The sequence below is a fragment of the Natrix helvetica genome (assembly GCF_964273705.1).
Source record: "Natrix helvetica genome assembly, chromosome: 2".
Taxonomy (NCBI): Eukaryota; Metazoa; Chordata; class Lepidosauria; order Squamata; family Natricidae; genus Natrix; species Natrix helvetica.
Genome location: NC_138552.1, coordinates 124,664,548 through 124,678,304, shown reverse-complemented (window position 1 = coordinate 124,678,304; position 13,757 = coordinate 124,664,548). Strand labels below are relative to the sequence as shown.

The following is a 13,757-nucleotide window of genomic DNA, read 5'->3' as shown; positions in this document are numbered from 1 at the left end:
CACTAGTAAGAATTCATATTAAATCCTACTTAGTGATGATAGAAGCGGCAAAACGGCAATATTTTTCCGCTCTTATCGTGTCCGCAGATAACCGCCCAGCCGCCCTGTTTAGGGTGACCCGCTCCTTACTCAACCAAGGAACTGGGGAAGACCCCTTGCAGGGTAGGGCTGAAGAATTTGTTCAGTATCTGCAGGATAAAATCGCTCAGATCCGGACAGGCTTGGACTCTGACTGGGTAGATTCGGGCGAGCCGACGGGAATGAATCTTAAGGAGACAATCTGGGATGGGTTTGACCCTGTGACCCCCGAAGGCATGGACAGGATTATGGGGAGACTCAGTGCTGCCACTTGTGTGCTGGACCCGTGTCCCTCTTGGTTAGTTTCGGCTTCCCGGGAGGTGACACGAGGCTGGCTCCAGGCGATTACCAACGCTTCATTGAGAGAGGGGTTCTTTCCCACCGCCTTGAAGGAGGCGGTGGTGAGGCCCCTCCTCAAGAAGCCTTCCCTGGACCCAGCTTCGTCCGGTCTCCAACCTTTGCTTTGTAGCAAAGGTTTTCGAGAGTGTGGTAGCACGTCAGCTTCCCCAGTACCTGGATGAAGCTGTCTACCTGGATCCGTTTCAGTCAGGTTTCAGGCCTGGGTACAGCACAGAGACGGCATTGGTCACGTTGGTCGATGATCTCTGGCGGGCCCGGGACAGGGGCTGTTCCTCTGTCGTGGTCCTATTAGACCTCTCAGCGGCTTTTGATACCATCAACCATGGTATCCTACTGCGACAACTCAGGGGGTTGGGAGTGGGGGGCACTGTTTTACTGTGGTTCTCCTCCTACCTGTCGGATCGGTCACAGTTTGTGTTGACTGGAGGGCAGAGATCGACCCCCAGGCGTGTCACTTGTGGGGTGCCCCAGGGGTCAGTTCTCTCACCCCTCCTGTTCAACATATACGTGAAACCGCTGGGCGAGATCATCCGTGGTTTTGGGGTATGGTATCATCAATATGCTGATGATACCCAACTTTTCATCTCTACCCCAAACCACCCAAACGATGCCCTCGACGTGATGTCCCGATGCCTGGAGGCTGTGCGGATCTGGATGGGGAGGAACAGGCTCAAGCTCAATCCTTCCAAGACTGAGTGGCTGTGGTTTCCGTCATCCCGTGCGGAAGCCGTGCGGGTCTGGATGGGGGACAACAGACTTAAACTCAACCCTTCCAAGACTGAGTGGCTGTGGCTACCGGCACCCCGATTTAACCAGTTGACGCCATCACTGGCCATAGGGGGTGAATTTTTGCCCCCGTGGAACGGGCGCGCAATCTGGGCGTCCTCCTTGATGCCCGGCTGTCGATGGATGACCATCTGATAGCCGTGGCGAGGGGGGCGTTCCACCAGGTTCGCCTGGTGCGTCAATTGCGCCCCCTATTGGATCTGGACGCCCTATGCACAGTCACTCATGCGCTGGCGACGTCTCGCCTGGACTACTGCTATGCTCTCTACATGGGGCTCCCCTTGAGATGCACCCGAAGACTGCAGCTAGTTCAGAATGCGGCCACGCGGGTTATCATGGGAGGATCAAGATACTCCCACATAACACCATTCCTGCGCGAGCTGCACTGGCTGCCTGTGGTTTTTCGGGTGCGTTTCAAGGTGTTGGTTACTATCTTCAAAGCGTCCCATGGCATGGGACCTAGTTACCTGCGGGACCGCATCTCACCTCATACATCCCTACGACCTATCCGCTCTCACAGGGAGGGACTCCTCCAGGTGCCATCTGCCAAGCAGTGCCAGCGGGTGACGCCTAGGAGTAGAGCCTTCTCTGTGATGGGCCCAACCCTCTGGAATGACCTCCCTCCCGATATTAGAATTACCAATGACCTCCGCTCCTTCCGACAGAAGCTCAAGACTCACCTGTTCCGACTAGCTGGCTTAGCTGATTGACAGTTCCATCTTCCACCTCTTGGCAAACATTTTATTGCAGAATTTTTAAGGGAATTTTAATTTTTGTATTTTAACTAAGAATTGTACAGTATATTTTTTACCTCCTCCGTCTACGTCCACGTCTATGTCTATGTCTATGTTCATGTCTATGTATTTGTATATGGTTTTAACATGACTGTACACCGCCCCGAGTCCTGCCTAGGAAAGGGTGCGGTCTAGAAATAAAAGTTATTATTATTATTATTATTATTATTATTATTATTATTATTATTATTATCCCGATTTGTACATCTTGTTCCATCTTTGACGATAGGGGGAAAAGTTTTAGCCCCCTCAGAGAAGGCTTGCAATCTGGGAGTCCTCCTGGATATGCAGCTTAGTTTAGAAGAGCACCTGACGGCTGTGACCAGAGGGGCCTTTTACCAGGTTCGCCTGGTACGTCAGTTGCGCCCCTTCCTGGATCGGGATGCTCTGTGCACAGTCACTCATGCCCTCGTCCTTTCTCGCCTGGACTACTGCAATGCTCTCTACATGGGGCTGCCCTTGAAGAGCACCTGGAGGCTTCAGCTGGTCCAGAATGCGGCCGTGTGGGTTGTCATGGGGGTACCTAGGTGGTCCCATGTTACACTCCTTTTAGGCGGCCTGCACTGGTTGCCGGTTGTTTTCCGGGTGCGATTCAAGATATTAATTATGACCTTTAAAGCACTCCATGGCTTAGGCCCAGGGTACCTGCGAGACCACCTACTGCCACCAGTAGCCTCCCACCATCCAGTACGATCCCACAGAGTTGGCCTCCTCAGGGTGCCGTCAGCCAGGCAGTGTTGGCTGGTGACCCCCAGAGGGAGAGCCTTTTCTGTGGGAGCGCCTTCCCTCTGGAATGAGCTGCCCCCAGAGCTTCGCATAATCCCCGACCTCCGGTCCTTCCGATGCGCCCTAAAAAGTTGGCTTTTCCAGCAAGCCGGCCTGGCCTGTTAATTTTAACTTATTTTAAATGTATTGTTTTTTTAAAAAAAATTCAGTTTGTTTGTTTTTTGGATATGGATTTAATCTTTTTTTAACTTTTGGGATGTGTGTTTTTTAATGTTGTACGCCGCCCTGAGTCCTTTTGGAGAAGGGCGGCATATAAATCGAAATAAACCAAACCAAACCAAACCAAAGAATATTTGTAGGAGGTACATACGTGACATATTCCGGATGCTTATATTTTGCTTTAGTTTGTTTAATAAGGCTTTATATAAGCAGAAATCTCAAGTCTAGATTTAATCATGTTCATAAACACTGTAAATAGAATGATAATTTCCCCCCATTTACAAATAATATTCCTAAGATTTAGTACCAATAAGCAAAACAGTGTACTCCAGTTCTTGTGAATTACAACTCTCACAATATCCTGACACTGGAAATTTGGAGGCCACTGTAACAAATGTTCAGGTATGTAGATTAAAGAAATACACTTAATTTCCTTTTCTTTACATTCTTCAGGAGAATAAGAAGTCAACACATAGCTATTTCCATAATGATAATCTTAAAGCTCTTGTGGATAACCTATTTGGTGCTGGCATGGATACAACCTCAAACACTTTGTGCTGGGCCACACTCCTAATGATGAAGTATCCAGAGGTTCAAAGTAAGTGGTTTTCATTTGACTGAATTTCAATAAAAATATATAATTATCTGACAAATTAAAAGGGGTGGGAGAATAAGAAGCAAGAATAAGTTGCCCTTCCTATTATATTTGAATGAATTAACATGAAGTGGGAGTGAATATAAGATGTTGCTTTGTGAAGAGTTCACACATTACAATACAATACAATACAATACAATGCAATGCAATGCAATGCAATGCAATGCAATGCAATGCAATACAATACAATACAATACAACACAAAAGCAGAGTTGGAAGGGACCTTGGAGGTCTTCTAGTCCAACCCCCTGCCTTGGCAGGAAACCCTATACCATTTCAGACAAATGGTTATCCAACATCTTCTTAAAGACTTCCAGTGTTGGGACATTCACAACTTCTGGAGGCAAGCTGTTCCACTGATTAACTGTTCTAACTGTCAGGAAGTTTCTCCTCAGTTCTAAGTTGCTTCTCTCCTTGATTAGTTTCCACCCATTGCTTCTTGTACCCTCAGGAGCCTTGGAGAATACTTTGACTCCCTCTTCTTTGTGGCAACCCCTGAGATATTGGAACACTGCTATCATGTCTCCCCTAGTCCTTCTTTCACATACTGTATACTTTCAGAAATTTCTGAGAATTGCCCCAGCCACACAATGTGTTATGCACCTATCACCTCCCATTACTGTTGAATATGAGATAAGACCAAATACAGCTTTTTGCTAAGAATGATATATTCCAATCAGAATGTTACCTTAATTGACTTGTTCCACTTCACTAAGCATTTCATAAAATAAGAGATATAGTGATTAAAATTGGGGGGGGGGGGTATTACAAGCATAGATCACAAACAGTTATCCTCAGATCTCTACCTAGAATTGGAATTTCTCTACTCTACTTGGAATTTTTGCATAAACTCCCCATTTTAAATAAAATTGAAATTATGGAATTATCTTGATGTGATTCTATTCTCCCAGGGAAAGTCCAAGAAGAAATTGCAAAAGAGATTGGGGTTCATCAGCCAAGGACAGAAGACCGATTCAAAATGCCTTACACCAATGCAGTAATTCACGAAATTCAAAGGTTTGCTGATATTGTTCCAACCAATTTGCCCCATGCAACCACCATGGACATAACTTTCAAAGGATTTTTCATTCCCAAGGTGAGGACTGTGAAATAATCCCATTGTTAATGTTCCAATCTTTCTTTGTACAGTATAAACCCGTGATGATGATAAACAAATTACTGCCGTTATTGGGTAGACTTTTGGTTATTCAGATGAATGTCTTTTTCAGGATGTTATTTTTATTTCAGACTATAATTATGTTGTCAATTGGTTTACCTTTAAAATAATGGCATAAAATTTCATTGTAATAATTTCTACAACAATGTGTTAAATGGAAAATACTCTTCTTTATATAATTTCAATGTTTAGGGCATGTACATCGTTCCCTTGCTGACCTCTGTGCTCCATGATGAATCCCAGTGGGAGAAACCTCATGAATTCTATCCTGAGCATTTTCTTGACTCTGAAGGAAAATTTGTCAAAAGAGATGCATTCATGCCTTTCTCTGCAGGTAACATCACTCTGTATATGTGAAAAGCTGGAAAGAGTTTCAGTGCAACAGAATAGTTAGGAAGATTCTTTTTTTAAAAAAGATTATAATTACCATATTTTTCAGAGTATAAAACACATCTTTTTCCCCCCTAAAAGAGGGTGAAAATTTGGTTGTGTCTTATACACTGAATATAAGCTCACCCACCCACCAGCCCCCACCCTTTGGCCTCTGGCTCCCAGTTATTTATCTCCTTGCAGCAAAAGGAGAAAATGGGGCTTGCAGAGGCTGCAAAAGGCTATGGCAATCCCTGCAGCCTGAAACAGCTGATGATTGGGAGCCCAGTGCTTAAAATGAAATTGAAAGTGAAACTTGCTGTTTTCCTGGAAGGAGGCAAATTGCTCGGAGGCAATTTGTTTTCTTCTAATCAGGGTAAACTAATACAGGCTGTTTGCTGCAAGGAGGTAAGTCAATAATTATAAATGCCTTTAGAATGTTCACATTATCAAACTTATTTTATAAAGACTGCTTTATTATTATTATTATTTTGCCAAAAACTTTTTTTATTTATTTTTAATTTTCAAAAGAAACATAAAAATCCTCCTTCTTTACATCCTGTAGAAAGTTTATCAGTTGGTTACGAACGGTTTTTGTGCATCTCTTCTACCGTCATCAAGTATAATTCATATTGACTCTAATATCTTAACTCAAATGTTTAAACATATTACCATCATCATATCTCCACTTTTATTTGACTATATTTGTTTAAACGTCCTTCATCATGAAATATAGCAAAAGTTAATGCATAACCACATACTGGCATTTCATTTACTTATTTATAAAATCCTCCATTAACATTAAATCCTTATATCCTATTCTAGCTAAACATCTATAATATTTAATAACAGAGTTTTCTAATCCTCCTTTCCAGATCGCTGTTTACAATTTACATCCAATTTCCTTATATTATACCCATACATATGTATAGATGATTATTATCCTTTCTTTATTTGGCTATATTCTATGTCACAACATTTCCCCCCTAATAATCAAAACTTAACTGTGTCTAATTTAGTTCTCTTTTCTTACTGTTATTTTTATTATTAACCTTTATATATAATCTCAGGTATCATTCAGTATTCATATCCAATTATTACTTATCATAACACTACACATTGTATACAGTATCATCATTATCAATTTTTAATTTAACTATACCTATTATCACAAGAGTTTCACTAGGTTTAGCTAGTAGTTTTAAATTATACTCTTCCATCTATCAACCTGTATCTTTCCAATAACAAAACAATCTTATGTCCTCTGCCATTTGTGGTATCAATCTTCTAGGCTTCTTTTTAATCAGCTTTGTATGGACTGGTCCTAGCAACTCCTTGCTTGTAAGATCTCTCATATAATCCTCATGCCCTCTTTCTGCTTCTTTATTCCACTCGTCTTTAGTTGTCAGCAGTGTTATCCATATTTTCATTAATAAAGTTTCATAGTCCATAAATTCTTTACTTTTTTCTTCGTCTTGCTCTTTGAAATAGGTTTCCTCTCCATTTATTTCCTCTTTCAGTATTCCATTCTTTGCATTTTCAAAAACAAACCAATTGTGAAGGTTCCAAGAGTTGCCCTAATTAATTTACGAGCCCCAAGACGAAATTCAGAAAAACCCATTCGTTTATTAGGGCGAACATCTTAGCACGGACTTCTGTGTAGCTGAAACTAAATCACATTTAATGGTGTCTGACCTTTACCCCTGTGCCCCCTCCCCTCTGGCTGAGGTCATCCATCACATTCTCCAACAGGACATTATAGCAAGGTTCTGGACATGTGCATTCACATCCCAGTACAGAAACATGAAACTTTTACTCTGGCCAAAAGTCTGCATGGCATTCCCCCCCTTTCTCAAGTTTATAGTAGTCATGGAAACGTCTTAGGCATTGACATCAATTGCTGTAAATGTCAGAAAGTTTAATCGCTTTATATTCATTTTCCACTTCAATTCTTTGGGTTTTAATCTCCTCATTTTGCATTTGGTGAACATCATCAAATTTTCAATCACGTCTTTCTGTTAACTGTTCCAAAAGTTCCAGTTTTTGTTCAATTTTCTCATATATATTTGTTAATTTTAGTAATTCTGAAAATATTGTCTCCAGACTTACACGCTCTCCATTTTCCTGACACTTCGCCATCTTAAACAAAGAGCTCTTGTTTGGAAGGTTTTTTTTAAGTTAAAACATGGATTCCCCAAAGCCGTTTTTTCCCCTCTTCTCTGGTTGAAAACATGCTTCAAAGGGACATTTGGCTTACCCCTATCGCTCTGTAACAAGCCGTCAAAACAAACCACGAAGAAAGGGAAAAGTTCCGCTTGAATACACAAGGCTCCAATCAACAAAACCTCCCGGCACGTAGCACTTTTAAGATATTTCTTTTTTTATATCTGCTTTGTATTTTAAATTAGAAAAAGAGGTCCAGTCTTTAAATGAATTTAAAAAATAATAATACTCACAGTGATGAAAGAGGAAAGCTTTGGTTTATAAATCACCGAGAGTCACAGAAAAAAAAGTAGAAACAGAAGACTTAATCCGTACATTTTAAAAAGCTTCTAAAGGTTTCATCCATGAAGATAGCATATAAGAAAATGGGATAACCACTATCCAGAACCGTTGCAAGATTAATTTTGCCGCTTGAATCTTCTATTCTTCAATTTAAATCAATGTTTAAGTTTTTATAGGCAGTCTCTCTTTTAAAACAATGAAGATTCCTCACCAGCTGGAAACATTTTCACTTTCCATTTCTTCCGTTTTGGGGCTGCCCCGACTTCATCAGCCTTGGCTGGATTTTTTGTCACCGGCTTGAAGAAATTTTGCTTGCTTCTTTTGGGGATTTTGCGATATCCCCAAGTTCAGCAAGACGTATTCTTCCTATTCACTGTCTCTACGGGACAGTTTAGATCCGTTTGGACCCCCCCCCCCTCCAGTGGCAAAAGTATCGATTGCGATCTCAGAGCATTGAGATCGCACATCGTATCGTCATGACTTCAGCCCCGCGCCCCAAGACTGCTTTATTATTGTTCTAGACAATTTAACAAAATGAAGAAGCTTTTTAAAATAAATGCTTCATCTGAAGAGGCCCAGTCATATTGTATCTTCTTTTAAATAGCAGAGAATAATGTATACTTCCAGAAAGCCACATCAATTTTAACAGCATCGGTACAAGTATAGTCTGAAATGTTGGCTACAAGGGGGAGTCAGAGAGAAAAAGAGGACTAAGGTAGTGGCCCTTTAACTCCATTTCATTTGAACTTTCCTGAGGCAGGTGATTGGAGCTGCTGGCTGCAAGGGGGGAGTCAGAGAGAGAAAGAGGACTATGGTAGTGGTCCGCACACCCAACAGCGCACAAATCATGTATCTATAAACCAAAATAGCAATAATACATTCTGGATTAGTGCGCTTGAGATTGTGATTTTATTTTATTTTTAAAAGTCTGGCTTAGTTCAATGTAATAGCTGTTTTGCACCTGTCTTTCGCAGTACTCTTTTCAAATTTGGATACTGTTCCCTTTGTAAACAAATTACTAGTCTACATAGACAGATTACCTATCTAGAATTTCTAATCTGTGCTCTCCAAGCAGAAATTAGGTGTCCAATTCGGCCATTCCACTCTATGGAGATGCCACCCTATCAGCCCCCTCTACCGCAAAGATCCTGCAGGAGAAGAGCAGTCTCGATAACTGTGGGATCTGGCAGGGTGAGAGCTATGAACCATAAACAAAAAGCTTTTATTGTGACCCAGCATAACAGATATAGCCCCCTTGCTGACCTTAATGGGGACACTAAAGAGACAGGTCAAGGTAGTTGTGATAATGATGACTCAAATAAGCAGGGGATCGTGGTCCAAAATGAAGAACTTTCTTTGGAAAGGCGAAATGGGGACTCAGGTATCACACATCAGTAGCACAAGAAGATCATGGTATACAAAAAGAGAATTCACCTTCTGTTACTGTTGCCATTACAGAAACTTGGTGGGATGAAACCCACAAATGGAACATACAGCTAGAAGGATTTAAATTATTTAAAAGAAATTGACCAAATAAAAGAGGAGGTGGAGTTGCACTATATATAAGAAATAACTACATTTCTACAGAAATAGTCACAACAATGATGAGAACCATCTTGAATGCATTTGGGTCAATATTAAAGGTTGGGTGGGGGGAATGACATTGCCATAAGGCTATACTACAGGCCACCCAACCAAGCAGAGGAAGTAGATTAACTTTTTGCTAGTCAGCGAACTAAGGTATGTAGGAAGCATACCACAATAGTAATGGGGGATTTTAACTACCATGACATCAACTGGGAAACAAATTCTGCATCAAGTGGAAGATCCAACAGGTTCTTAACAAACTAGCAGACAATTTTGTTTCCCAAAAAGTAGAGAAGGGAACAAGGGGATCAGCCATATTGGACTTAATTCTCACTAACAGAGAGGAAATGATAGAAGATGTTGAAGTCACAGGAACCCTGGGGGCAAGCGACCATGCAATATTGGAATTCAACATTATGGAAACACAAGTAATAGAACAGAGTCAAACTAGAGTCTTGGACTTTAAGAGAGCTAATTTCAATAAACTTAGAGAGAGCTTGGGGAGAATTCCATGGATGAGAATCCTCAAGGGGAAAACAACTCAAGAAGTTTGGGAAATTTTGAAAAATGAGATTACAAAGCCCAATCTAGAACAATACCAATGAAGAAGAAAAATAAGAGCTCCCAAAAGAAACCACCATGGCTGAATAAAGAACTCTGACAAATTGAAAGACAAAAATGATAACCATATAAAGTGGAAAGAGGGGGACATAACTAAGGCGGAATATCAGCAAATAGCCCGAGCCTGTAAAGATGAAGTGAGGAAAGTTAGACTCACAATGTAAGCTTGCTACAAAAGTAAAAAATAACGAAAAAAGCTTCTTCCAACATGTTAAAAACAAGAAAAAAAGTTAAGGAAACAATTGGTCCATTGCTGGGAGAAAGTAGCAAGAAGGTGACAAGCAACAGGGAGAAAGCAGAACTATTTAACTCATGTTTTGCATCTGTCATTACACAAAGGGATAAAACAGTCCAACCTATCAAAAACAGCACCACAAAAATCAGATTAGGAACACAAGTTGAAATAGGGAAGAAAATGGTAAGTGAGCACCTGTCTACCCTAGATGAGTTCAAATCACCAGAACTGGGTGGATTACACCCCAGGGATCTGAATGAACTGGCAGATGGGAACTCAGACCCACTGAACTATATCTTTCAGAGATCCTGGACCACCAGGGAACTGCCAGAGGACTGGAAAAGAGTTGATGTGGTTCCCATCTTCAAAAAGGAGAAAAAATAGATCCAGGAAACTATAGACCTATCAGCCTGACCTCAATACAGGAAAGATTCTGGAAAAGATACAATACAATACAATAGTAGAGTTGGAAGGGACCTTGGAGGTCTTCTAGTCCAACCCCCTGCCTAGGCAGGAAACCCTATACTGTTTCAGACAGATGGCTATCCAACATCTTCTTAAAGACTTCCAGTGTTGGGGCATTCACAACTTCTGGAGGCAAGCTGTACCACTGATTAATTGTTCTAACTGTCAGGAAGTTTCTCCTCAGTTCTAAGTTGCTTCTCTCCTTGATTAGTTTCCACCCATTGCTTCTTGTTCTACCATCAGATGCCTTGGATAATCAAGATAATCAAGCAACAAATTAGCAAACACCTAGAAGTAAACAAAGTAATAGCCAAAAGCCAACATGGGTTTGTCAAAAACAGATCATGCCAGACTAAACTTATTGCATTCTTCAACAAAGTGACAAAATTAGTGAACGAGAGGAATGCCATCAATATAGTTTACTTGGACTTCAGTAAGGCATTTGACAAGGTAGACCATAACCTACTACTAGAAGAATGTGGGTTAGACAGCATCACCACCAGATGGATTCGTAACTGGCTGATCAACCGCACTCAACGTATAGTCCTCAATGGAACTGCATCTAAATGGAGGGAGGTATGCAGTGGAGTACCCCAAGGCTCTGTTTTAGGCCCAGTACTCTTCAACATCTTCATCAATGATTTGGATGAGGGAATAAATGGGGAACTCATCAAATTTGCAGATGACACCAAGCTGGCAGGAATAGCCAACACTCCAGAAGATATTCTTAAGATACAGAAGAATCTTGACAAACTTGAACATTAGGCACTATCTGATAAGATGAAATTCAATGATGAAAAGAGTAAAGTTCTACATTTAGGCAAGAAAAACGAAAAGCACAGGTACAGTATAGGTGGTATCTTGCTCAATAGTAGTAACTGTGAGAGGGATCTTGGAGTCCTAGTGGACAACCATTTAAATATGAGCCAGCAATGTGCAGTAGCTGCCAAAAAAGCCAACACAATTCTAGGCTACATAAACATAGGGATAGAATCAAGATCACGTGAAGTGTTAATACCACTTTATAATGCCTTGGTAAGGCCACACTTGGAATACTGCATTCAGTTTTGGTTGCCACGATGTAGAAAAGATGTGGAGACTCTAGAAAGAGTGCATAGAAGATGATTAGGGGACTGGAGGCTAAAACATATGAGGAACGGTTGCAGGAACTGGGTATGTCTAGTTTAAAGAAGGACTAGGGGAGACATGATAGCAGTATTCCAATATCTCAGGGGTTGCCACAAAGAAGAGGGAGTCAAACTATTCTCCAAGGCACCTGAGTGTAGAACAAGAAGCAATGGGTGAAAACTAATCAAGGAGAGAAGCAACTTAGAACTAAGGAGAAATTTGTTGACAGTTAGAACAATTAATCAGTGGGACAGCTTGCCTCCAGAAGTTGTGAATGCCCCAACACTGGAAGTCTTTAAGAAGATGTTGGAAAGCCATTTGTCTGAAACAGTATAGGGTTTCCTGCCAAGGCAGGGGGTTGGACTAGAAGACCTCCAAGGTCCCTTCCAACTCTGCTATTGTATTGTATGGTATGTAAAATACAAACTTTGTATATCGTCTACACTGTTTGCTGCAAGGAGGCAAATTGCTGGTAGGCAGAGGCAGATTTTCCCCCCTTATTTTCCTCCCCAAAGCTAGGTGTGTCTTATACTTCAGAGCATCTTATAATCCAAAAAAATATGGTACTCCTTTCAGGCAATGCGACTATGGAAAGCCATGTAAAATAGTTTAAGAAGCCAAAAAAACCCACCTTTTTTGCCATCTATGCTTTCTTCCAGGTCAGAGAGTATGTGCTGGTGAGGACCTTGCCAAAATGGAGCTCTTCCTTTTCTTTACCAATCTCCTCCAGAGATTTACCTTCCAGCCGCCTTCAGGAACATCTAAAGATGATCTGGACCTGACTCCTGTTCTTGGACTTACGACCCCTCCAGTGCCTTACAAGACCTGTGCTGTGTTATTCTGATCTGAAGGGGGGGGGGACTCATAATAAGCTGTTTTCTCAGCTTTTAAACAGAGAGTCAAAATCTGACAACCTGATTCCATATTACATTATATTCATTACATTTATTTCATTGGAATTCCACCTTTATTATTTTTACACGTAACTCAAGGAAGTTATCCTACCCTTATTTTACCAAAGCTCTTTGGGTTAAGAAGGGAGACAGGCCCAAAGTTATGCCAGCTAGAACTCACAGTCTCCTGGTGATTAGCCCAAAGTCACCCAGCTGGATTTCATTGCTAAAGTGGGACCTGAATTCACAATCTCCTGTTTTCTGGGCTGGTGTCTTAACCACTGGACCAAGCTATCTATTGTTCAGGTTTCATATGTTGCCTAAAAGCTGAATAGCAATAATGTATAGACACATAAAATATAGGTTCTGATAGGGAAGAAGAGCGGGAAATCATGAAAAACAAAGTGCTTTGTATCATTATTACTGAATTTTTCTTTTAGGACCATTTATTTCCTTTGCCTTTTACTATTTTCTCTCCTTTTTTGCAATAGTCCTAATTGTAAATTCATATATTTGCTTTATAAACCTAGTTGTCATTTCTATTATTTCTTCAAAAATCAATAAAATAATATTTTACATCAGGAAATTCCTGATTTGTGGGGCTAATTGTCAACACGAATGGCACAGAACCGAATGAAGCATGATGTGACATCTCTTTGCCCAACACCTCTGGCAAACGTCATTAAATGGGGTCAATGTCATCGATTCTGATCAAGAAAGCCCCCCTAAGGAGCTGATGCAGGAGTTATATGATGCAAACCCCCCTTCAGAGGAGACTATAATTTCCGATGATGGTCTCTCAACATAATAACCTCATAGCTTTCTCTTGTCAAAACCATGCCTCCCGAAGGGCCTCAAACGACACTCCCCTTTCACTTCTAACCTGGAATATTGACAGCTGGTCATCCCATCAAAAGATGAGCTTTTAAAAACAACAACAACAACTATATCACAATTTGTTGTCCTCTTCCCACAAGGGACCTGGGTTTCTTCAGAGGTGAAGCTCGATGGTTCCTGGGTTAAGTCTATCTCGACTTTCCTGGGCAAAACAGGTGGGATATCTAAACGTGGTATTATGACCCTAGTTAGCACAATCTTGCAATTCAGATGTGTCTCATTGCCTTCTTTACAGCCATGGGCTGTGGCTACCTTGCCCTCA

At 41.2% G+C, this 13,757-nt stretch overlaps 1 protein-coding gene across 1 annotated transcript in view; it reads left to right on the top strand.

Annotated features, from left to right (window-relative positions):
* Positions 1-13,178, top strand: part of LOC309386161 (cytochrome P450 2K1-like) — a 44,582-nt gene extending 31,404 nt beyond the window's left edge. The window contains exons 6-9 of the mRNA XM_081941231.1: positions 3,417-3,561; positions 4,530-4,714; positions 4,988-5,129; positions 12,365-13,178. Of these exons, the coding sequence (XP_081797357.1) occupies positions 3,417-3,561; positions 4,530-4,714; positions 4,988-5,129; positions 12,365-12,549 (657 nt within the window). The 3' untranslated portion in view covers positions 12,550-13,178. The remainder of the gene's footprint in view (positions 1-3,416; positions 3,562-4,529; positions 4,715-4,987; positions 5,130-12,364) is intronic.
* Positions 13,179-13,757: the final 579 nt, after the last annotated feature.